This window comes from Chlorocebus sabaeus, chromosome 24 (genome assembly GCF_047675955.1).
Source record: "Chlorocebus sabaeus isolate Y175 chromosome 24, mChlSab1.0.hap1, whole genome shotgun sequence".
In the NCBI taxonomy this organism is placed as follows: Eukaryota; Metazoa; Chordata; class Mammalia; order Primates; family Cercopithecidae; genus Chlorocebus; species Chlorocebus sabaeus.
The window spans coordinates 73,167,500-73,194,471 of NC_132927.1; the positions used below are offsets into that span (position 1 = coordinate 73,167,500).

Sequence of the window (26,972 nt, forward strand, 5' to 3'; positions counted from 1 at the left end):
CACATGTATGCACACAACAGTCTTAGTTAACAAAACCAAGTATCACAATATCAGTTCTGGAAAGTTGCCTTTTGTGCATATGTTATCCCATTTTTTGATAGTTGTACTATATCTACAGTGTCAGTACATTTGCCCATTATATACTCTTTTCTCTCTTTTATAACCCTCGTTGAGTTTCAGTTCTACAAGTATATATTTTCTGCTCACTGTTACTGACATTTCTTTAGTCATTTTGGATATTGCTGTGGGAGTGGCTGACCTCTTCTACTGGACTTCTTCTCTAGTAGATTCTTATTGCTGTTTTCTATATTGATAACACTTAGCAGTCTTTATACTCGAAATTTAGCTGGGTATAAAATCTTTGGTTCATGTTTTCTTTCCTTGAGTCTTAAATATGTTATTTTGTTCCCCCCTGGCGTAAAATGTTGCTGTTAAAGTGATGACAATTTGATTTTATTTTCCTTATAAAATAACTGCAGATGCTCAAAAAATATTTTCATTTACTATTAACTAAATTGTATCTTGGTGATGGTCATTCTGGGTTGATTTTTCAAATGTATGTGATATGACCTTTCAAAGTGTAGTTTTACGTTTTTTTAAATTAAGTTCAGGAAAGTTTTCTTGAATTAAAGGATCTTTAATATTCTGTTCCCTTGCTTTGATTTTCTTTGTTGTATGTATGTTGGTTTTTTTGTGTATGTTTTCTTAAATTTTTTTTTGTCCTTTTTGATTTTTTTGTTTCTTTCCTTTTCACTATTTCTCTTGTCGTTGAAAAGTTTTATTTACTCTTATGTTCCTTCTAATTTAGTTTTTATTTCTGAACTGATTTTTGTCTTTCATTTTCAATTATTCTGTCATCTGATTTCTGAATTTTTCTAATTCTGATTGATGTTAGTCTGTATATAAAGTGTTTTTTAGCTTGTTTTGAAATACTAATTTATAGCTATCCACCTTTTGGGAGGCATGTTTTCTTATGTACTTTTCTAAAGGGATTTTTTTTCTCTCTTTAAAAATACGAACTTAGTGTGGGACTAGGCTTTGATCTCTTTTTGTTGCTGAGTTTTGTATGCAGCCAGTTTTCCCTTATTTGCAATTAGTTTTAGATGGTATGGTTCAGGGAGAGTGTATGTCATTCTCTAGATCCCACTCTTCACTTGTTTTTGTGTAGTATTCCAAAATACTGAGGCTAACTTATAGATCCACTTTCATTTGAGCTTTCTTTTTCCTTTCTTTGTGTTATCCTTGTGATGCTCACTTTGGCTTCATCCCTAGCAGTTTCTTCTCAGCCTGAGGCTTTGACCTAGAAGGGGACTTGACTGGTTAGTTTTGAGAGTTTGTAGAGGCAACAGGCTTCAGCCTCTTGAGACCTCACCAAGGACCACTTGCACTTCCTGGCTGTAGGAGTGGCAGAGCCCTTCTTGTTTCAGTTGCTTTTCTCACAGGGTCTTGTGTGCTTCTAAAACAAGTAGCTCCTGATAGATAATTTTGGGATTCTCAGATTTATCAGAGGCACCACACTTTCTTCTGCTTCCTTCTTTACAGTTGCTGATATCACACACAACTTGTTGCTGTTTGTCATGGTCTGTCTTCACCTGTTCAAATTTTGGGATTTGTAGAGATACGGGGATACTGTTCCTCAGGTTGGTTGGAGAAGTTATCCATGGGTTTTGAGTTTCGCTCTCCAGCTGTCCTGTCCAGGTTTATGGGGGAATTCAGGGAGATGAAACAGCTGTGCTGCTGCCTCCACCACGTGCAGCGTTAACCTTCAGGAGCTGTGATTTAGAAGCGTATTGAAGAGACTGACAGTGATGACGCTGTTCTGTGGGACTATTTTTAGGAAAGAAAGTCATTCCAAGCCTTAATTAATTATTACAATTAGTTTCAATTAGTTGGCCACAGAAATAAAACTAAAAATAAAAGCAAACAGCTTTATTTGGAGGAAAATCACTTTTTATTGACCACAATTTACATTGAGTAGATGCTGAGCCAGAATATTTCATTTAAAATATGATATTTTTGTCACTTCTGGAAAGGAATTTCAGAAAAACACAAAAGATTGTGCAGTCACTATTTTGAGATATATAAAGATAAAAAACATGTTGTCCACTCATTTTAAACTATTTTGATTACTATAAGGAACCAGTCAAATAAGAGATTGATGATTTGATAAAGTTGGTTAAAATTCAGAAGGGCATCTGTTTTAATATTTGGAAGTACTATGTGTTTTAGTTGTTTCTCTTATTTGGTTTACTACCATAGGTATAAAAATAACCTTTTTTTGTGTTTGAGTCTAGGCTAGCTTGGTTGGCACTGAAATTCCATTTAGCAAGATTTTACCATGTCTGAAAACACATTCATTAAGAGAACTAATTGATACGAAGAAATAACAGAGATACATTTATTTATTTTGAAGATGTTTTTGCTTAGAGAAGATTTAGACAGCAAAGATGCATTAGTATTCTATGGGAAAAATTCAATTAAAAAATCCCCATTAAATTAATAAGGAACATTTGCACATAAGGAGTTTGTATATTTGAAGAGATACTGGGTGAGTTGCTGAAAAATTCCAGTTAAATGTACTGTGTATGTATGTCGCGTATCTAGGCTCAAAACTGAGCTACAGACTTCTTTCATAACCATTTCAAGTATTGCATACTGTCTTAATGATTCTTACTAACTTTCTTTCTTTTCTGTATCTCCAGTATGTTTTTAGGGAACTATGGAACCTAACAAATACTTGTCTTAAATCTTTTTTGATTAGTATTTGTAGAACCGAGAGTTTGAAATCACACAACACACACATGTACACATGCATACTAGTACAAATTGAGTTCCTTCAATCAACGAAGTGAGTTACACCTGAGGGCACTTGAAGCCCAGCGTGGAGTGACTTGATCAAGATTACCCAACCAACCGGTGTCTTACCTGCAATCCAGGCCTTTTGATTTCAGTCAGTGCTCTTTTCACAATAAAACACTGCTTTCTCTGAATGTTATGATAAACTCATGTGTTACTGAGAAAAGTGAGTCATGATCCATCTCCTAAAGGACAGTTAATGAGAAAGGAAACTTAGGAATGCTGGGTGTCACCAGCTTTGCCCAGATGACTAAGCCACAGTTTCTCCTGTCAGTCTTGAAAGTTGTGCTCCTTCGTTATAGTGACTTCCATAATTGTGGAGCATGTTGGTGAGGTCTTGGAGCCAGGTAGTCATCAGTGCAAATTTCTGTTATTCCACCACTTACCAGCTTGCTGAGCCTTAATTTCCTCAAAATGGGGATGATGATGTAATCTTCACAGAGTCATGAGGATGGATGGGAACCTGTGTAAAGCATTTACTAGCATGTTCCAGGAACCTTTGCCCTTTCCCCTTGTGCTCAATTGCCTTGTTTTCAATCTCTGTACTGTGTTCTGTCATATCGGTATTGACCTTAATAAACTCTTCATTTTGTTCCTATAAAATGTGCATTCTGATTGCATGCATCTTTCCTTCTCAACTTCATAGAGCAATTCTTTGTTGTTAAATAGCATTTTTAGTTGTAGTTGATCATTATGCCATTGGAACTTAAACCTAATTATTTCCTTGAAAATAATTGCATGTATGATTTTATTGTCTCTTCTCCAAAGTTAAGAGATAATCAAATAGGATTTGAGCCATTATAAGTCAGAATTAACAGATATCCTTTAAGTTTTGGAGTAAGTAGGAATTTGAACAGCATCTCCGTATAGAAGTTTTCCTTAGGGAAAAATGTTTTGAACACTTCTAAGATTATAATTCTGACCGTTTCCTTGTTTTATGTTATAGTGAAAATGCCTCGTGTAAAAGGAGCTCAAGCTGGAAGACAGGGCCCCGCAAAGAGACATCTTGCAGAACAATTTGCAGTTGGGGAGATAATAACTGACATGGCAAAAAAGGAATGGAAAGTAGGATTACCTATTGGCCAAGGAGGCTTTGGCTGTATATATCTTGGTAAGTGTGTGACTGCTTCTAATGGTCAATCCAAAGATGTATATGCTTATGAAAATGGTTTCTCAATTATGAGCTATTACAGGATGTTCCTAATAATCTGCAGTCAACTTAATAGTTTCTGATTAAGCAAAAATGCATCTCTGACATAGGAGTGGAAATTGCTAATGCAGTCACAACAGAAAAAGAGGGTAAAATAGCTGTAATACTATCATTAGTGAGCACTAGGACTTTAGATTTTTAAGATACTTTATGTAATCTTAATCTCTTTTGAGACCCAAAGAAACCCATGTACATATCTTTCCCCTCCCACCTCCACCTATGTGGGATTTATTCCCTCTGTCTAATTTGGAGATTTGCAAATCTTTTACAAGTGTGGGTTTCTTGTTTCTTTCTGTGCAACGCTCTTAGCCATCATACTGGAACTAGGAGAATTACCTAGAAACTGCATATTAGGCCTGATTAAATGTGCAGATAACTAACATACTTATTCTGAAATTTTTGGGGACCCCTTGTGGAATCCTGAAATTCTGTTATATTAACTAAATTATGGACTTAAAAAATATTTTACCTGATTGCTTCTAAAGCTGTTTCATCAATAAATATTAGTAGTGATACAATGCAATTCATATTTGCTTCTGATTTTTCTAACTTTTCCATTCTATATTCTCTACTTCTAATCTCAGATTAATTAATTTCTGGAATGGAGGTTTATAAAATTTTATTTTTAGCAATATCTTACTCAGAATACTAATAATATGACAGATTAGTGTCACCTGGGAACTTGTTAGACCTGCAGACTTTTGAGCCTTACCTCAGACTACCAATCAGAAACCGTAGGAGGAGGGCCCAGCAGTGTTTGATCAAGGTGATTCTGATGCATGCTAAAGTTTGAGAACCACTGACGTAGGTGAATGACCATTGCCCTTACTCAAGAGGAGTAAACACTTCACCTGCTCCAGGACCAGTGGGCTGCCGTTGGTCAGTTGCAGTTTCTGTAGCTATTTTTATGAAACATAGCTTGAAATCTAGTGCTTTATCATATTTTATACATATGATTCCTGTCGGTCAGTGGCACCATTTTGGTGAAATGTGTGTTGATTCTCTCGTTTTGTTGAGAGCCAAACCCATTCCAGTGAACTAGGCTGTATCTCTGATTTATGGCAAAAATCCTTATAAATCATGAAAGAGTAGTGGCTATATTAGCCAGGTATGTATTTTTGATCTTGTGATTTAGGGGAGATGGTAGATTATATAAGCTGTCTTTACTACAGGATATGGGGACTTATGCCATCCTATAATAATAGAAACCTGTCTCTAAAAAAAATAGGTTCTTCATTTTATATTAATTTACTTTTGTAACCGTTTGCACATTTAAAACTTGCCTTGTATGTGTCTCTGTTTTATCTGTATTTATCGTCAAAAGATGCCATCTAATAGTATTTTTAATAGGCAATGATTTGACCTCTGTAATAAAACTTTACTTTTATAAGGTTGGGATGACTAATCTGTAAAAGGAAGCGCTTGCTTGAGTATTGTCGCCTCCAGTCTCTCTCTCTGTGATACACTGAAACAGCCAGATTCAAGATCATCAGCAGTTGCTGTTAATAAATTAAAAAGATTGCTTTTGAATTTTCTTTGCATTTTTTTCTATAGCATTTGATACTGACAATTGCTTCCATTATCGTTTATGATAACATACCTTTCCCCTAGTTTTCTTTCTGCTTTTCTGGCTGTGCTTCGTCATCTTTATAGGCACTTCTGTGTGTTCCAGCTTTTCTTCTTCTGTTCACTTTTTATTCTATATATTCTATCTGAGTGATGTCAGGCTTCTCTTACTGTCTCTTTACTGTTGATTTCTCTATGTTTTTTTCTGTAGCCTGGGACACGATTTCCTGAGTCCAGGTCCGTAGCCACTGGCCTGTAAGGAATCTCTACTTAGATATTCTACAGGCATTTCTAAAACTTGTATCATCATCTTTTATCTCCTGATCCTGTCATGAGGATTGTCTCAATGAATGACAGCCTTGAAGCCAGAAACTGGGAAGGCATTCTTGAGCATTCCTTCACTAATATCCTAGTTCCTTTTCTAGTCCTGTTGTTTTACCTGGGTGACTTCTCAGATCCATTCATTTCTCTCCACCTTTGCAGCCACTGTCCTGGTCAGGTCATTATTATGTCTTGTCTAGACTCTGACTGTAGCACCGAATCTTCTCTGTCCCAGTCTTGCTGCCTTGCACACCATTGTTATCAGTATGGCTTTTATGACCAAGTACACTGATCAGATAATATGATCATCGTGTTTAAACCTCTCTGATGGCTCCCCAGTGCCCTTCAAATAAGGTGCCAGACTTTTAAAGAGTGACATACAAGACCCTTCATATACAACATTTATCTTCATCCGTTTTATCTCCTCAAAGTTTGTGCTTCAGCCATCTTGCTGCCCTTTGACTCTTGATCTTTGTGTATGATGCTTTAAAATTTTTTTAATATATTTTATTTTATATTATTTTTGTACCAAACCTGTGAAAAATTTTTAGTAGCTTTTCTGAGGTATAATCCATATACTTAGACTATTGGTTTAGCCTCTTAACTGATCTACCTGCCTCTGCCCCTTGCCTCTATACTCCATTCTCCACAAAGCAGCCGAAAGAAGTCTTTGTTACCACAGTCTGATTTTGCTGATCCTCTGCCAGTGGCTCCCCATCTCATTCATAGTGACAGCCAAAACCTATAGGTTACCTGTTAAACCCATCGTGTTTGTTCCCTGCTGCTTTCGCTTTCTGATTTCTCTTCTTCTGCCTCACTTAGTTTTCCCCAGCTACTTTTGTCTGCTTGTTTTCCAAACATGTCAAGCATACTCCTGCATCAGGGTCTTATTTATTTATTTGTTTATTTAGAGATGGAGTCTTACTCTTTTTGCCCAGAGTGGAGTGGAGTGGCATGGTCTTTGCTCACTGCAACCTCTGCCTTTCAGGTTCAAGTGATTCTCCCACCTTAGCCTCCCAAGTAGCTGGGATTACCACCATGCCCGGCTAATTTTTGTATTTTTAGTAGAGACAGGGTTTTGCCATGTTGACCAGGCTGCTCTCAAACTCTTGACCTTGGTAATCCACCTACCTTGGCCTCCCAAAGTGCTGGGATTACAGGTGTGAGCCACTGTGCCCGCCCACATCAGGGTCTTGGTGCTGCTTTCCCTGGGGTGCTCTTCACTCAGATGCGTACATGGCTTATTCCCTCCCTGCTCTCAGGCCACTGCTCGGGTAACACCAGGTCAGTGTTACTTGTGGCCACACTGCTTACCTTTCTTTCCTGCTTAATTTGTCCTCTACAGCACTTCACACTGTCAGATGTACTTCATATTTTATTTCTGGTCTGCATCCTACCACTGAAATGATGGCTTTGTAAGAGTAAGGATTTTCTTTTTTTTTTGTAAGTGAGGATTTTTTCCTGTTCATTGCTAAATCTCTATTTCCTAGAAACTGACATTTAGTATGTACTTGGTAAATATTTGTTTAATGAATATGGGCAACCTTATTTTTCTAACTCAGTATTCTGGGGCAACTGTACTTCTTTATTTGCTTGAAATAAAATGACAGCCACATTAAAATTATTCTGATGGCAGTTGAAAGTTCTAGTACCAGCATCCTGAACTATTGGTCCAGATAAGTTTTTCCTAAACTAGTGCTTTTTAGAACTTTAGCTTCCTCATTTTTTACTCTTCAGATGCTCCTCTTAAAAGAATTTCATACTTTATTAAAGAAATGTATCACTTATCCTCTGAGGAATTCACAGTATCCTTTAGCATATCAAAGGCCATTAGTACTTTTGAATAAAGAAATCTTTAACTTATTTAACTCAGTTTCCCATATGTAATTGATAATCATATGGAAGAAACCAGAAATTGTAAGATGTATTCTAAATTCAGATATGTTAAAACATGAACAAAAGTCTTAAAATATATGAAATGTACTGTAATATTCTGAGAAACATATTTGGGAACTGAAGTGTATTCTATCAAGGGTTACAGATACACAAACCTAAATATTAATATATTTATAACATTACTTGTTCTGATGTTATTTTACTTTTTTAAACAGCTGATATGAATTCTTCAGAGTCAGTTGGCAGTGATGCACCTTGTGTTGTAAAAGTGGTAAGAAATATTTTAGCTAATCTGTTTCTTTTCTGTTGATTTGGTGTAGTATTTGTTTTGTAAAATGCCTTTTTTGATGAGCTAGAATTAATTAAACCATAAGATACCAAATTTTTAATAATTTAAAAAATATATAATAAGACACAAAAGTAGCTTTATAGTTTTAAATCACTTGAGTGTGAAAATTTCCTCTCTTGAAATAAAGTGGTCCTGGTATTTGGGGGTAAATGAATGAAAGCATAGAGGCATGCAGATGTGGAATAAAAATATTCAGCTCATTTAAGAAATTTCAGCTACTTTTACAGATACTTTTTATATTTATGTCCTATAAGACTATACTAATTTAATATAATTTTATTGTATTTTATTTTGCATTTGCTTCTGGACTTCCACTTGGTCAGTTTTTTTCTGTTTATTCCCAGTTTTCTTCCCCTTCCATTTTTGTAAATTAAATTATTTATTTAGTTGTGATTGTTGGGCCTTTTTTGCTATAATAATGTTGAAATTAGTTTGTAATGAGTAAAGATTGGCGACATCCTGTCTGACATAAGCATACTTCTAACAGCCAGATCAATTTATATGTTGGCAAACTAGAAGACATTTTAACTATTTTTTAAGTCAATTATGTACCTTTTTGCTTACCAACATTTGTTACTCCCCTTCTTCAAAGTTATTTGATACATATGAATAATATGCTTTGGTTAAATAGAAGAACCAACAGGATGTATTATCTGGGCAAATTAACTTATAACTCCTCCCTTACTTTTTCTCCTACAGGATGCATGTATTAGGGTTCTCTAAGGGGACAGAACTAATGGGATAGATGTACATATGAAGGGGACACCCCCACGATTTAATTACCTCCCACCAGATTCCTCCTACAACCTCATGGGGATTATGGGAGCTACAATCCAAGATGAGATTTGGGTGGGGACACAGCCAAACCATATCAGCCAGAACTCAGGAATTAGGATTACTCTGAAGGTTTTCATTTTGTTTCATTTTACTCCCTTTTATATTTTATCTCTTAGGAGTTAGGAGTCAGCTTTTTTGGACCTTTTTAGTGATTTTTAAACTTTTTTAAAAAAAATTGCATAATTTTTACAGGGAAGTACGTAGATATAAAATGAACAATTTGAAGACTTTTGACAAGCACATATACCTGTGTATCCCTCACCTCTTAAAATGTAGAACATTTCCATCACACTAAAAAGATTCCTTATGTTCTTTATCAGTCAAAACCCTACTCCCTTGCACCGTTGGAGGCAACCACTTGTCTTGAGTTGTTTTTTTTTTTTTCTTTTTTGCCGTGAATGAGTTATTCCTGTTCCAGAAGGTTGTATAAATGGTATTAAACGGTATATATTGTTTTGTAACTTCTTATGCTCAGCTTAATGTTTTAATGGTTCATCCATATTGTTGGTGTATCAATCATTTGATTTTATTGCTCTCTTGATAGACATTGGGGTTGTTTCCAGTTTTTGGTATTATGAGTAAAGCTTCTATAAACATTCTTGTACAAGTGTTTTTATGGACATAGGGTTTTATTTTTCTTGGATAAATACTTAGAGTTGCTGGTTTATAGGGAAGATGTCTATTTAAACTTATAAGAAAGTACTAGGCAGATTTCCAAAATGGTTGTGCTCTTTTACACATTGGCCAATAATATATGACAGTTCTGTTTGTTTCCTCTTCAACATTTGGCATTGTCAGGTGTGTGTATTTGTTTTTTAGCCATTACAGTTAGCGTGTAGATGTGAGTTATAGTTTCAGTTTGCATTTACTTGATGTCTAATGATTTTGGACAGTTTTTTGTTGTGCTTATTGGCCATTCGTGTATTTTCCTTTGTGGAGTGCCTCTTCCATCGTTTTTGCTCCTTTCCTCTTATTTTTATCTTTTAAAAATAACTGGGTTGTTTCGCTTTTTATAATTGAGTAATAAGAGTTTTTTTCTGGATGCAGTTCCTTTTTCAGATATGTGTTTTAAACATTTTCTACTGTAGTTTGCCTATTCATTTTTTGAATGCTTTTTCTACATCTGAGATGAATCACAGGATTTTTCTCCTTTATTCTGTTAATGTGGCAGTTACATTGATTGATATTTGAGTATTAACCAAACTTTGTATTCTTAACATACACCCCACTTAGTCATGGTGTATTACACTTTTTACATACTGCTAGAACTGATTTGTGAATACTTCGTTAAGGATTCTTCTGTCTTTGTTCATGAAGGATAGTGGTCTTTCGTTTTTTTCCCCACTGTTTCTTAATTTAAAGTTTCCAATCTCATTGTTGATTTTGGTAGCAGAGTTCTCTACCTGGCACTCTGTTTGGTCTTCCCCGTTTTGCCCTGTAGGTCTCTTAAGTCTCCTCCTTTTTACTTCTAGGACCTCTAGGGGAAAAAACCAGGGCTGCTGTGGACACACTTTGTTTTTCTGTCTTTTAGGGGTCACAGTCCTCCTGTCCTGCCCATTATCTAATTTCTGAAAACAGAAATTTTGTTTTTTTAAAGTCTGTTTTTATCTTTGTTTGCAGCGGGAGGGCTGGGTCCCAGTTATTCCCTCGTGCAGGGAAGCGGAAGCAAAGTGATGCCTTTCAAGTTGTGTCAGTGCTTTATTTCTCCTGCCCCTTTTCATGATGGCCTTTCATTGTGGATTTTTCTTCTTTTTCATTTATGGAATAACATTCTTTTGGGAATATTCAGCCTGCTGCTAAATCAGAGGAACTAAGTTCTTACTATTAAATTGGGTCATTTGTATTTAATTGCAGAATATTGTGTCCCTTTGTTTTTGATAATACATATTAAAATATTAAAATCTATGGGTAAGATGAGTTTCTTCTTAGGTTCATTAAGATGAGAAGAAAGCAAGTCTCCTTATGACATCTCATAATGTTGAGGTTCAAATGATGTGGTTACCTCTGACTCCTTGCAGTTAGTTGGCATAGCCGTTTCTGTGTCTCGGAAGGAAAGTGTGCCAGTGTCATATCTTGTAGGTGGAATGGTGTATAATCATGTCTTTTTTGTTCTGTATAGCCTAAACCTTTTTTGTTTTTGAAGAAGGGTCTCACCCTGTTGCCTGGGCTGAAGTGCATTGGTGCAATTATAGCTCATTGCAGCCTTGATCTCCTGGTTTCACGTGATCCTCTTGCCTCAGCCTCTCTAGTAGCTGGGACTGCCAGCATGCAACACCATGCCTGGCTAATCTTTTTGATTTTTTAGTGGAGATGAGGTCTTGCTTTGTTGCCCAGGCTGGTGTCAAACTCAAGCTCAAGTGATCCTTCCCTCTCAGCCTCCTAAAGTGCTGGGGTTACGGGCGTGAGCCATGGCACATGGCCTCTGAACTTAAGTTGTATTTTATCTTAGAATGATGCGCTTTCTTATTGTACTTAGAAATATTTCTGTTGTTCTTTATTGTGAGTGATTAGAAGTATTTCTGTTGTTAGTCAGTGTAACTTGACTTTTACTGCCTTTTTAACTTACACGGTTAAGAAAAAACATGGCCAGGAACAGGTATTTTCTATATGCTTAAGGTAATGAATTATATTTTTAAGTTTAAGACCAAGTACCTAGTTTAGGACTGTGTATCTCCTGTCTCCTAATTTAGTTCTGTTTCCATTATCCTTTATTATTTCTTCTCTTTGTAATTAGGACAGTGATAAATACTCAGTTGATTTTTCTTTTGCATTTAATATTTTAGTAACTTTTTGGATATTGTAGTTATCCTAGAAGAATGTCATACACAAAACAATATTACTGACCAGGCGCAGTGGCTCACGCTTGTAAACCCAACACTTTCAGAGGCTGAGGCGGGTGAATCACTTGAGGTCAGGAGTTCAAGACCAGCCTGGCCAACATGGTGAAACCCCATCTCTACTAAAAATACAAAAATTAGCCGGACATGGTGGTGCATGCGTGTAATCCCAACTACTCGGGAGGCTGAGGCAGGAGAATCACTTGAAACTGGGAGGTGGAGGTTGCAGTGAGCTGAGATGGTGCCGCTGCACTCCAGCCTGAGCTACAGAGTGAGACTCTTATCTCAAAAAAAAACAAAAAACAAACCAAAAAACCCAAAAATAAAAAATAATATTATTGACTTTCTCCTTTCCTTTGAAGGGGAAATTTGTAACTTCTCTTTGCTTGTTTTCCCCTAACACTCTCTCCTGAATAAACACCTATAGCACTCATTGTATTAACATTTATTTTAGAATTTTATTCTTCTTACGCCACTAGTTGTTTTTAGTTTTTTTGAATGTATTTATTCTGTCTCTCTAACTAAATTTTAAATTATCTGATAAGGACCTTGTCAATGAAGTTTGTTTTCCCTATGCGGTCTTTAGATGCTTGTTTTATTTATTCTTTTGAATACTTTTTAGCCATTAATTGCCCATTGCCTTTTTACTACTCTCTTCATTTACTCTCAACTTCCTGATGTCCTTCACTTTCCTGTCTTATCTGTACCATAGAGAGTAGGGCCACTCATAATTTGCCTTCTCACAACTTTATAATATTAATAGTTGAAATGTTTCACCAAATAACAAACATGTAAAATGAGTATCAGTTCTTCCTGGTATTAAAATCAGAACTGTTTACGAACATTTGCCATTTAAAACATTATGGGCTATTAAAGATCATGTTTTCAAAGAACATGTACTACTCTGGGGAAGTTTTATAATTATTTCTAAAAAAGCAGGATACAAAGTTCTATACGTAGTATGAAGGTTTTATAAAATGGCTATTTATGAAGAAAATATATCAGAATTTCCATATTTTCTAAAATGAGCATGTATTTTATCATTAGAGAAAAAACTTGCAAATGTTACTTAAGAAATAAAGGTAAATTGATTTTCTAATGTGAAATGTTACTTAATAATGGACTAGCGTATCAAACAGTGATTCTCAATCTTGGTTGTGGAGTATGATCAGAATCTCTGGGTGCAGGGCCTGGTTATTGGTATTTTTAGTAAAGCTTCTCAGGTGATTCTTTTGTGCATCAAGATTGAGAGCCACTGGTAGAATCTGGCACACAGAGCACCTTAATTATTTTAAATGGAATCATGTGTGCAGGCACATTTTCATCCTTGTTTTCAGTGGGGGTTTGCAGGTACCCTGTGCTGCTGGTAAGGGTTTCTAACTTAATGTGGACGCTTTGTCAAGAAATTGGTTATTGCTGATAATACATGTATCTGCCTTATGAAACAGCTCCAGATAGTTAACCCACAACTTTCTTATTTGGCATTGGAGTGAAGTTAAGACATACCCATTCAAGGTAGATATTAGGCACATATTAAAAATGTTCTCCCATGTACCAAATGATGGTCTCTGGTTTTGTTTGGGGCCTTAATTCTTGACCTGCAGGAGAAACACTATTTTATTTCTGAAAGTAACTGTGCAGAGAGAAATGTTAAATTGATAATAAGTTGGATAATGCAAGGAGAAAGAAATTTTCTTTTGTGTTCTCTTGCTGACAGGCTTAATATGAAATTAGTAGTTCTTTGAATTGCACTTACCCTTAGTCATTTCAGTAGCAGAACTAGAGGCAGAGGTCAGGCTTTTGGTTGGTATCCTAACAGGTTATTGTATCATCGTCTTTTTCTGATGTGAACTGATATGAATCTGTATTTCACAGGTCCTTGGAAAGAAGTTTGCAGACTGATGTTTCATTTTCCTCACTGATGTTATGAGAAGTGACCTGAATTTTTAATTCATATATCATAATTTTTTGGTAGGCAGGAGAAATTTTGTACAGCTTCATTTTTAAATGGCAGCCAGTTGCTTTTAGCTGGTGCCATTGAAATGTATCACATTTTAATTTTTTTTCTGTTGTCATCTTCATTTTGACACTTAGAAGTCTTAAAGAAACGTTTAGTGATATTCTAGTTAAAATGTCAGTCCCAATTTCTTTTCTAAATCTTGGCTATTATAGAGTTGGCAGAGTATTTTAGATTTGAAATATGTTAATAAAATTTTAGTTATGAGTTAAGGTATTTTCTTCAACAGGAATAGCTAGCTTTGGCTATAGTGCAGTGCCAAGGAAGTAGCTCCTTTATTTTGTGATAATGGAAGTTTATTGGATTAGAAGAAGTATGAAATGAGCCCGGAGAGCCTTCTTGTAGTGGGCTTTCATTATAATAGCCTGATTTATATGGTTGATTCTCATTATTATAAGTTTAATAAATTATTGCCTGAAGGAAAACTAAAGTTGATATGACGTAGGCTGAAACTGAATAAATCAGAATTTTATATTGATTTGTCTTAGGAAAACCTCTTTCAAACCTGAATTATATAAATGAGCTATTCCAAAGGTAAGCTTTGGAGAGGAACTTTACCAGAATTCCTCTTTTTGAATTTCTGTTTCTTACACTGATTCTGTGATTCCTACTGAAGACCTATTCTTAGCCATTGGCTGGAAACATTGCACGTTTCTCTTGCAGATGCTTGCAAGTGTCAAACTATTGTTGCTGCTAGGAAAGGAGCCACAGGTTATAGAGAAACTTGGGTGCTGAGTCCATAAATTAAGGAATCAGCACTCATACTTTCAGTATGTTGGTTAGTTCCTACTTCTTAAGGAGTTGATGCATGCCAAGCCATGATACTACTGTCTTCCAAAGTTAGGGTGAAAAGCGTACTTACCTGTAACAAATAAGGCAAGCTTATTTTCAGGTTGTGATCCAAGTGTTAACGTTTGTTGCCCATTTGCTGTTAAATGCTCATTCATAACTGCCTGACTCTGCAGATTGGCTAATCAGTTTTCCTCTAAGTATTTTATTTTTGAGACGGAGTCTTGGTTTGTCTCCTAGGGTGGAGTGCAGTGGCACAGTCTCAGCTTACTGCAACCTCCACCTTTTGGGTTCAAGTGATTCTCCTCCCTCAGCCTCCTAAGTGGCTGGGATTACAGGTGCCTGCCACCACAGCCAGCTAAGTTTTGTATTTTTAGTAGAGATGGGATTTCAGCATGTTGGCCAGGCTTGTCTTGAACTCCTGACCTCAAGTAATTCACCCGCCTTGGCCTCCCAAACTGCTGGGATGACAGGCATGAGCCACCATGCCCAGCCTTCCTCTAAGTACTTTTATTGGGGATTCCTATTTTCTGAATTATAAGAAATCTGAGATAATTAGAGCAGAGAGTATGGAGTGGTTTTCTACAGTTGAGGATGTCTTCAGTGAAGAAAAGGTGAACATACTTTAAGTGCTTGCAAAAGTCATCTCTAGTAACCCAAAACTATAAATTATCTCTCGTTTAAGATAGTAGGCCTCATTACTCACTTCCCCCAATGCTCTATTTAACTTTGAACTCCAGCTACACAAGATATTCTGCCCAAAATAATTTTTTTCTCATACCTCCTAAAAAGAAAAGCAACCCCAAAATTAGTTTAAAAATGTTAGTTTCCTCATTTGAAGTTTTCACTGCTTTAAATACTTTTTTCTGATTCCCGATAAATAATGACCAACACAAAATACCAAACATTAAATAAATACTAATTTTAATCAGATAAAATTTACTATTTAAAAAATCCACAGAATTATAAGATCTTTTCCACTCATATATTTACTTAACAAGACAAAACTGCTGATAGGCTGTCATTTCTTATTTGTGCAAATACCTTTTTGTGAATGTATGTTTCTTTAGTAATAATTTTAATTGTTAATATCTCTAAAAATATAAAATGAATGTAGTCCATAACGTTGGTAGAAGACAATTGTTAGTGAGTCCCATGTTTTTCTTGACTTTAAATCATGTGGAAATAAGTTGAATGGCTCTTTGGTTTGACAAACGTAGGAATCCGTGCCAGAAAGGAAGGATGCAGGTTAGTGGACAGTGCATGCTTGTTAAGGAGATGCAGAATATGCACTCTTCTTTGTAGTAAGGTCTGTTTTTGCCAGTCCTGATAAAGTAGATATAACTGTAATGAAAACAGGAAAGGAGTGGGATTTTGGCATTAATTGGTTAAATCAGGTATTGAAATTTTATTAAATCTGAGAAATATCTTGTAGCCCCTTGGTGATACAGTTAAGATGGTTGCTCATCTTTGCTTAAGGGAAAGCTTAATAAAGATGAAAATTAGTTTAAACATTTTTCTTAAACTTCTGCAGGCTGAGCTATATATCTGGTTTTGTATAATTTATCACTTATAGAAATGGAACTTGAGCAATGTAAGAAATATAGACTAATATTTCTCTGAACATTTCTAAGGAGTTTGACTTAACACAGTTATAAACTTAAGTATCAAAATTACATTGGACAGAAAAATAGATTTGTTGGTCTTCTTTGAAGGTTCTTTGAAAATATCTCAGTAATTTTAACTACTGCTAGTACTAATTAACTCTTATATTTTAAGGAACCCAGTGACAATGGACCTCTTTTTACTGAATTAAAGTTCTACCAACGAGCTGCAAAACCGGAGCAAAGTAAGAAATACAGTACACATACGTTTACACTTTTAAAATGACCAGCTTTTTTTTTAAGCCAAGACCTAGAGCATTATATCTTATTTTTTATGACTCTTTGTTATTTTTTTGCTTTACAAATTCCTCTTACATGAGATTTGTATGAAAGAATTCTGGTCTTTTAATGGGTTCGTTGCATCAAGATTTTATCTGTATTGATATGTAGAATAAAGTTAATAATAAATGACCTATGATTTAGGAAATATTGTTAAACATTGAGAATTATTGATGAACTAGAACAGGATATCAAGGTAGAGAGCCAGAACCTCTCCTAGTTACTTTAGTCCCTTCTGTCCTTTTTCCATCTCTCCTAGATCTTGATTTCCTGGTTGAGGACTTTTATATTGAGGAAGAAAAACCTCTTAGATTGGTATGAAAAATAGGTCTTCCTATAGAAGCAAGTAAACATTATGTAATTAGAGAGATAAACTGCAACTTCAGGGTAGTCCACCCCTGTGTTCTCAGATTCCACATCCTCAGACTCAACCAACCAGGGATCAAAATTATTCCAGGGAAAAAAAAAAAAAAAACCCACCACAATAAAAAATAACAATAGTAAAAAATAATACAAATAAAAAACTAGTACAGTGTAACAACTATTGATACAGCATTTTCATTGTATTACGTATTATTAGTAACCTAGAGATGAGATAAAGTATATAGGAGGATGTGTGGAGGTTATATGCAGCTATTACACCATTTTATATGAGGAACTTGAGCATCTGGATTTTGGTATCTTGAGGGGTGGCGGTTCCTGGAACCAAGCCCCTAGAACAAAGGAATGACTGTACTGTGGTTGTGGTTTAAAAAAAAATACTTTTTATAGATTTTTCATTTTAAAGACAATTTTAAGGGCAGGATAACAGTTTTGTAGGTTAATGAAAATGTTTTCATTGTAAAATGCTTTTCATTACTGTATTCTTCATTTTCTTTTTTATGAATACAGGCGAATTCTTATTGCATGTTTAAATACATTTTGCTCTTAATGATTTTTTAAAAAATTATCATTTATGTATAACAATTGAAATCACAAAGATCTGTTTGAATTTGTAGTTCAGAAATGGATTCGTACCCATAAGCTGAAGTACCTGGGTGTTCCTAAGTATTGGGGGTCTGGTCTACATGACAAAAATGGAAAAAGGTAAAAATATGTGTGATTTGTCTTTCTCCTTCCCTTTTGCAACATTCGCTATTTAGTTGGTTTAGTCAGTAATTATTTTCTGATCACTTAAAATATTACTAGGCCTCCCTCTAGACTATGTGGAATGTATGTGATAGAGAGGAATAAGATGTTGTCTCTGTCCTCTGCTTTCCATAGCAGCAGGCTATAATGCCCTATTAGAATAGGGGTGCCTCTCTAGTAAGGGGACTTCTACAGAGCAATATCAACTGACAAGGAGGAACAAAGCCAAACAGACCCTGCATTTTTTCCTTTGCCCTTAAAAATAAACAAACTAGGTTCTTTATGCAAAAGGGAACCCCTTCAGGATTCTATTTGGTATTTCATGTTGGATACGTAATCTGCCCACACCAGATCAGGCTCACCCTTTATGAGGGATTTAGTGTAGGAGGTGAGTGAAAGCAAGTATGTATGAAACAATTAGAGAACAATTAAGTGCAAAATTGTATGATACTGACTTGTGTGTCTTAGGAGTTCAGAGAATGGAGAGAACGAATTCTTTGGGATAGTTTATTTGGAGAAAACCTCTAATACTTTGGTGCATTAGCAGCACTTGATACATATTTGAATGAATCAATGGAACTTCATGGAGTAAGGCTTTGGTAGCTGAGACGTGAAGGTTAGATTTAGTTTGGAACTGGGGATACATTGCTTAGGATGATTTCAGCTGCAAGTAAAGGAAAACTTTGACTCAGGCAGTCATCAAGGGCCCAGGTTCCTTATCTTGCACCTTTGCCCTCCTCATCTTAGTTTTGTTCTCTGTTAGTTCTCCATTGTGTGGTCGCCAGGTGGCTGCTCCATTTCTAGGCTTCACATGCAGGCACAGTACCCAAGGGCAGAAAATGGTATCTATCGTGTGTTGTGAGTTTCACTTTCCTGGCAAAGAAAGCTTTCCCAGGAGCCCTGTGGCAGACTTCCTCTCATGTTTTCTTGGTCAGAATTTTATCAATACTTATTCTTAAACTATTTACTGGCAAGGACAAAGTGATCACAGTGATCCATGTGGAAAAGGATGGAATGCCAGAACCAAATTGGTGCTCCGTTGGAAAGGATTAAGAGGAGGGGTAGTAGTTGGGTAGACAGCCAGTGTTGTTTACTTGGGAACCATGCCTCTCTTAGGGAGTGTGGGGATTCCTGAAGTCACGTTGAACGTTTTATTTTATATGATTTTGCTGGGAGAGCAAAATATGTTACAGTTTTTATAATATTTTCTTGAGAAATACTATAGAGCAAGGATTAGTTAAGAGCAAGGATTCTAGAGCTAGACTGCCTAGTTTTAAAACCTTGTTTTGCCCTTTAAAATGTGTGTGACTTTGGGCAATTTTTTGCTTTAATTTCCTTATCTGTGAAATGGATTAACAGCTAACCACTTAATGATGATTAAGTATAATGCTACAAGAGTATATGTAGAACATAGATGTTAGCTTTTGCTCTCAAAGGGGTCTTTAATCGCTTAAATGTTAAAACCTACTGGTTTAGAAAATAATTGAGGAGGCGGAATAGCATCCTTAGCGGGAGATTAACGTGAGCACAAGGATAGACTTCTGTTCTACTGTATGACTCAATGGCCGTCTTCCTCTAGCAGAGGAAGAGGGCATGTGTGTAAGAGAGAAGGAAGTAAACTTGGAGAAAAAGTCGGTGGCAGATAATGAAGACCCATAGAGGAAGGAACAGTTTGGAACCAATGTCTAGTAGGTAGTCAGAAGCTATCACTTGCTCTTGAGCAAGGGATGAGGTGACACGGTGGTGAAGGTGGCATTTGGGAAATGGTTTACATGGTGAATTAAAGACTGTCTAAAGGGGAATAAGACAAGAAAAACCCTTAGTGATGACTTGCTAGGAAGCAAATCTGTTTGACTGTGTGCTCCAGTATACAATAGTTATATTTCTAAGGAACAGTACGTTATAGAAACCACATTTCATAGAGATGATTGGAAGAAAAGTGTGCCTGGGGCTGGAGCATTTTTCCGCTTGGAATAACAGCCTTTTCTTCTTTCCATAATTTCAATATAAACGTCTAAAAAAACCCAAAAAACCAAGTACAGTATATTGCAGCAAAACCTAAACACCAAACAAATCTAGCACTAGATTGATTGTACTTGACTGCATCAGGTGTGGTCATGGGCTAGTTAACTTTCTGTCTCTCTCGTTTCCCTGTCTGTGAGATGAGGATAATAATACTTTATGAATTACTGTGAAGATGAAAAGAAAACATGTAAATTATAAGGGGGCACATAGTAAGTGCCCAGGAAATATTTCTTGCAGTCATCATCACTGTGATTATCATAATTGGTTTCATTTGTTTGTCTATGATTTTTGTTTGTCAGTGGTGATATTTTGCTTAAGAATGATGGTCTTTTTAAAAGTAGCCCAAACTGTCATATCACATTTTACCATATACATTCTTATCACCCATTTTATGATAAAGTTTGGAACCAGTTAAACAGGGTTTTTGTGTATAACTCCTGTGAGGTGGCCGGGGGCTAACTGGGTCCAAGGTTGACACTGTAAGCTGACTGACGAGGGTACTGCTGGAAAGAACTTCCCTGGTGTGGATCAGAAGTGCCTTAGAATGTGGTGACAAACGAGAACACAGCCTAAGTCTTAACTCACCACTTATTAGTGATGACTTTACCTCCTAGCCCATTTCTTCTATAAAATGAGGTTGCTAGAAATGTCTCCTTTAATATCAGGCATTGATTTGCTTTTTAGGTTGAAGCTCTTAAAAAGAATCATCGTAGGTCTTAGAAAGTAAAGAAATAGAAAGTAGATTATTCTTCCAGCCCCCTCCCGTACCAGACATCCTTAGTGTTTCTTGTAACTCATTTGAATTAATATGTATGTAGGGCTTAGAATAATGTTAGCTGCTACCATTATTAAATTATTTATACTGATGTATATTTTTCTTTTACTTGCACATTTTTATTCAAGTCTCCAGAAAAGTCTACATCAAAAGTTTTACTTTAGAGGAGTTACTTAGAGATAACTTCCATTTTACTACTCAATGGTAGAGCTGTCTTTCCAGAAGAATGTGGTAATGGTTTCTATGAAATTTGTGGAATCATGTTTCAGTTGATGTTTATGATTTAGGTATGGTGACAAGATTAAGGGCTTAATAAGAATGGTGGTAGGGTGATTTGTGAATAAAAACAAAGATCTATGTAATAGAATTTATTGATAGACCCCATGTTGAATTAAGCAGCTGTGTTTTAGCCGTCTTTCAGGCTGTTACAGAGGTTGTATTTTTGTTACCTGTGTATTACAGGCCTTAAGTATCCCTTATCTGAAATGTTGGCACCAGAAGTATTTTAGATTTGGGATTTCTTAAGGATTTTGGAATATTTGCATTAATACCTACTGGTTGAGCATCCCAAATCCGAAAATGGGAAATCCAAAATGCTCCAATGAGCATTTCCTTTGAGCATCATGTTGGCACTAAAAAAAACTTTCTAATTTTGGAGCACTTCTGATTTCAGATTTTCAGATTTGAGATGCTCATCCTGTATTATAATCATTACACACATCACCTATTTAGTAAAAGCCAACATGTATATGTGCCCTGGTTTCATCTCTCAACCTTTCAAAACCTGTTATACAGAGGAAACCAGGAAGTCAAAGTTACCATTTTCACTTTATTATCTTACAAGCCAAGGTGCTAGGAAATCCTACATGAATGAATACATTTTGTCACTTTTTTCCCCCCCCCGGAGATGGAGTTTCACTCTTGTTGCCCAGCTGGAGTGCAGTGGCTCAGTCTCGGCTCACTGCAATCTCTGCTTCCCAGGTTCAAGCAATTCTCCTGCCTTAGCCTCCTGAGTTGCTGGGATTACAGGCACCTGCCACCGTGCCCGGCTAATTCTTGTATTTTTAGTAGAGACAGGGTTTCACCATGTTGGCCAGGCTGGTCTTGAATTGCTGACCTCAGGTGATCCACCGGACTTGGCCTCCCAGAGTGCTAGGATTACAGGCGTGAACTACAGCGCCCGACCACCACTGACTAATTTTATAACCTTGGACAAATCACTTTACCTCTGAAGACCTTAGTTATTTTATTTATTAAAAGATGTTTAGACAAGATGATTTTCTAATTTTCTTCCAATTCAAAAATGAATAGAATTCTGAGTTACTTGTTCAACATCTTGTCTTTTAATGTTAGTCAACTCTTCCTTCCCTATTGAACTTGTCATATTGTTATCATAGAAGCCTACAACATATAAATGGGGTTTTTGTATCCTACTGACATTTATTTCAGTGTATGTAGTGCAGTGGTTAAAAGCATGATTTTGCCACATACTAGAGGACAAATTATCAGTTTTCTTCTGCTGTAAAATGGGGATGATAGGAATTACCTACCTTATAGAGTGATGTGAGGTTTAAATGCATTAATAACATTTTAAGTACTTACAGTAGTGCTGTGCTTATACCAGGTGTTCAGTAAATGCTAGATGGTAGAGTGTTGATGATTCATAATCTTCCTTGTTGGAGATGTCCTGATACATTCTGAGTGTGGTTTTGGTTTTTATTGATTTACTGAATGATTTCACCAGACAAATCTGGAAAACTGTTGAAGGTAAAAGTGGTCCTCAGAGCAGAAGCTGAGCAGTGTTATTGCAAATAGGTGATGCTTTTCTGTACATACTGAAATACAACATGATTATTGAATCTGAGTTTTGGGTGCTGGAAGTGACCTTAGAAAGGGTGAGTCCTACTCTCTCATTTTACTTCTGTGGAAATTGAGGCCCAAGGAAGTAATGTGACTCAGCCAAGGTGACATTGCTGCTTTATGGCCAAACCAATTATCTTCACGTTTTTCCAGGATATTTGTTTTTCCCCAAATCTTGGCCATTGAGTGTTTAATGTACAATCTGCGCCATTTAAACAATGGTATTGAATCTGGCTCTTGTTAAAGCATCTGACAAGAATCTTGATTTTAGCAGAATGTTGTTACTGCTGAATATACCTTAAAAATACAGAGAAACAGTCACAGGAAGGAAGCTGATATCCAGAAACATTAATTAATTATAACTATGAGAAAAATGAATGCTGTCATTTTTATTTAGCTTGTTTTATTTTTATTGTGAATAAACCTGTTGGGTTCTCTCTGTGAGCATTATCTTAAATTGAATAGTCTCCTAAAACTAGCTGAGACCAGGAAGAGGCCCTCCAGGTAAAAAGCAGGACCTGAAAGCACTCTGAACTCTTGAGATTTCTAGTTGGGAGAAATTGTTGCAAATGTTTGTATTTCTTTTTTTGAAAAAACGTATTTACTAAACATTGTCTTGAGAAGATTACTTTGAGAGTACTCATTGCAAAGTTGGTTTTCTTGAATTGTATTTTGTTCATTGGCTTTTCATATTTGTCTTCAGTTATAGGTTTATGATAATGGATCGCTTTGGGAGTGACCTTCAGAAAATATATGAAGCAAATGCCAAAAGGTTTTCTCGGAAAACTGTCTTGCAGCTAAGCTTAAGAATTGTATGTGAGCTATATTCTTCCTGTTTTTAAAACATTGTTTTTAGTACAGTAAAGGCTAGTTTATGTTGAAGCTTGGTCCTCTGCTGGCTGGTGTTAGGTACTGCATTAACTTATTCTGTATGTATTTTCATAGCTGGATATTCTGGAATATATTCACGAGCATGAGTATGTGCATGGAGATATCAAGGCCTCAAATCTTCTTCTGAACTACAAGAATCCTGACCAGGTAGTTTTATAACTTTAATTTCTACTATTTAAAACGTGTTGTTTGAAAATAAATATGGTTGCTTTGAACTTTTGAACCTATGTAGAAGTTTTACTTTTTGAAGTAGATTTGGTAATAATATTTCTTCTTGACACTTTGATCTAGTTAACATTCTACATTTTTGATGTGATTTGTTGGCACTTTATCAAGTTGGCTATTTTGCCCTAAATAAGATTCAGAAGAAGTGCTTGTGATACAAAATGAATTTCAAATAGCTATTTGGGGGTGGAAGCTTAAAATTATATAGTACACCAATGAATTATGTTTGCCTGTCTGCTTTGTCACTTTTTTTATTCCTTTGTTCAAGAAATCCATCAAATGTAAGTGTTCTATTACTTGGAAAATTTGGTCTTTAACATGTTGATTATTCAAATCAATTGGTTTACAGAAATATCTTAGCTGTCTAAATTTGTATACCCTTAGTGTTTGGAATTCAAATGTGCATTTTTTTTTTTTTTTTGCTTATTACATTCCCTTGTAATTTTTACTTTCTAATGAAAGGAGAAAAGCTAATGTTGTTATACCTTTATTTAGGTGAGTTTAGTTGAAGTAGAGGGATCTATACTATTTTCCTGTATAGCTGTTTCTGTGATTTCGGTGAAAGTAAGGCTTAGTTGACATTCATACTTAATGTATGTTCTCACTTCTTTCTTGATCTTAAATAAAAAGGAAGATTTAAACATTTTAAGTGTGTTTGGGTGCTTTGATTATTATAATTATTTGTCAGTACTCTGTACTTCATTCTTTCTCTCAAATGTACCTTTACCTTTGCTTAGTTTTTCCTTTTTCCTTTGGGTCCCTTTTCTTTTTCTGTCGTCTCATGTTTGCTTCCCTTCCTCCAATGTCAGTTATGGTGGATATAAGGGAATCTATATAAGTATTAGAGAAGAAAGTTACTATACTGTTAATACAGTGTGCTAATGGAGAAGTCTTAAAAAGGCAATCATCAAATTCATCTCTGCTGTTTCTAGCCATTTCTTTTTAGATGTTTCTAGGCCAAGAACAAAGAAAACGCAGCTAACAACCTGAACAATAAGGGTTCCATTAATTGAAATAGGCTGGACTTGTACAGTATAATAAAATATAACTTATATCACTTTGCAGGTGACTAAAACATGCTGCCTTTGTTTATATGGAAATATTTTTGCAGCTCTGTTATCCTTCAGACATATGCTTTGGATGGGATTATTTTTCCCGTGTTAGATGTATGTGCTAGATCTAGCTACATATTTTTGCTTCAGTTTCCTCTTGTGCCCAGATGCATGCATTTGTGACATTTACTCAGAATTAGAGATGTAATGTGTGGCTATGAAATAGAAGAAAGCCAAGTTTATTGGCTTTGTATGCTAATCAGACCCACATGTATATGCCCATGAATAAGTATGTATATAATATTAAAATTTACTTTTAATCATGAAGACTTGGCTTTAGAATATAGTATTTAAATATAGTAAGAGCCTGATCTAACAGTTCTTTAGATCATTATTATGATGTATGAAATATTTTTATAAAGTAAATTGAGATTTGATTATTTTACAAGTGAAGAAACAGAGGAATAGAAGGTAACTAACATATCCTTTGTCAACATCATTAGCAGTGGTCTACTGGGTGTGCTTTTCTGTGTGGGAAGTAGCAGTTGTATCGCAACAAGTATTGATGGTTTGCTCTGTGCTCAGTTTTAGAGTCTGTAAGATAAAGTATAAAATGTATAATTTTCATTCAAATTGAAGAGACAAGATTAATTACAAGTATAACATATACTTATCTTAAAAAAGTATATAAAGTCAAATGGTTACACTATAGCTGTGTGGTCATTTAACATTTTTATTAAAAGTAAAAAGCCTTTCAGAATTAAGTATTTGCTGTTGTTTGCATTTTGGATCTAAAATGTTTGGAGTGTTATGGAATGACCTTGTAGATGAACCCACCTTCAGATGACAGTATTTTGTTTCTATGCTTTAAAGGGGTGTATGTGCAGTGATTTTGACTTTAGTTTGTATTGGTGCTTGGAAATTTATAGGTGTACTTGGTAGATTATGGCCTTGCTTATCGGTACTGCCCAGAAGGAGTTCATAAAGAATACAAAGAAGACCCCAAAAGATGTCATGATGGCACTATTGAATTCACGAGCATCGATGCACACAATGGTGTGGGTATGTCAGTAGTACTTGAGTGAGAAATAGACTGCTAATGTTTTCACCCAGATTCCTACATAGTTCTTAATTATGCATAAATAAATAAATAAATAGATACATAAATAAGAATTGAAGAGGCACAGGGGCATGAGGAAAGAAGGCAGAGGTGAGACTCCTACAGTTGTATTCCAGGGCCATTTGTGTTCTTCTCTCTTGCCTTTTCCTTGCAACCTTCAAAGATAACCAAGAAGGTGGTAGTGGTTCATTCAACTGCAATGAGGATTTCTTTTTGGTTTTATTTAGTTTAATTGGAATGTTTGTTTGTTTTTATATTTTTTCTCAAGTTTCTTATGTATCTACAACTTTATAACAGCTCACTTTTATTTTACTAACTGTTAAGTTAGTTTGTTTCCTCAGCAGTCATTTCTTCTGTGCTCAAAGCTGTGGAAGAACTCAAACACCCAGTTCTCTGGGCCTCTTAATAGCATATAAAAATTTTAAGAATATCTTCAAGTTTTCCAAAGGCAGTATTGAGTCTATCATTGTTGTATTTCTAGAGTAACAGTCTCCACTTGAAACCCTAAAATTTACCAGTTTGAGTTTTAAAGTAGAAATTATTAATTGGAAGTAAATTGGGAGGTAAGCTATTTCTTTTATACTGTCCAATACCTAGGTGAAATGCAGTCAAAATTTTATGATGAAAAACAGACTGTGGAGTTGACTTGTTTTACCTTATTACTTTATATATACTTTAAATTATATATTAAAAATTATTTCAGTCTACCTAATGTTCTTCTCTTGCATTTGTAGCCCCATCAAGACGTGGTGATTTGGAAATACTTGGTTATTGCATGATCCAATGGCTTACTGGCCATCTTCCTTGGGAGGATAATTTGAAAGATCCTAAATATGTTAGAGATTCCAAAATTAGGTAAAGGAAAACTTAAGTTATTTCTAGCAAAATCATGATAAGCCAAATGTTTTTAGTCACAGTTTCTTGACAGGAACTATAGTTTCAACTGATACTGATCTAGAAATAAGAAAGTACTTGTTAAACAGTAAGGTTCCTTAGTCTTTTGTTTAATTTAGAAAAATGTCTGTAAGCACATTTAGGATGTAGCACAATATTGCTTAATGTGCTATGTATTTTTATTTCATATTAATAACATGACATCAAGCTTCAGTGACTCATTCTTTAATTTTTAACAGATATAGAGAAAATATTGCAAGTTTGATGGACAAATGTTTTCCTGAGAAAAACAAACCAGGTAGGAAAACACTTCTTTAGTGTTAGTAGGGATTTTGTTTTCTGGGGATAAAAAGGCATGGTATCCATGGAATAGCCCTTAAT

At 35.5% G+C, this 26,972-nt stretch overlaps 1 protein-coding gene across 4 annotated transcripts in view; it reads left to right on the plus strand.

Moving 5' to 3' along the window:
* The window catches only part of VRK1 (VRK serine/threonine kinase 1), an 84,426-nt gene that overhangs the window by 32,474 nt on the left and 24,980 nt on the right, over positions 1-26,972 (plus strand). For all 4 annotated transcript variants that reach the window (XM_007987784.3, XM_037984475.2, XM_037984473.2 and 1 more), the window contains exons 2-10: positions 3,803-3,967; positions 8,065-8,120; positions 16,458-16,527; positions 17,620-17,707; positions 23,113-23,221; positions 23,355-23,447; positions 25,507-25,639; positions 26,432-26,552; positions 26,831-26,889. In XM_007987784.3, the coding sequence (XP_007985975.1) occupies positions 3,808-3,967; positions 8,065-8,120; positions 16,458-16,527; positions 17,620-17,707; positions 23,113-23,221; positions 23,355-23,447; positions 25,507-25,639; positions 26,432-26,552; positions 26,831-26,889 (889 nt within the window). In that variant the 5' untranslated portion in view covers positions 3,803-3,807. The remainder of the gene's footprint in view (positions 1-3,802; positions 3,968-8,064; positions 8,121-16,457; positions 16,528-17,619; positions 17,708-23,112; positions 23,222-23,354; positions 23,448-25,506; positions 25,640-26,431; positions 26,553-26,830; positions 26,890-26,972) is intronic.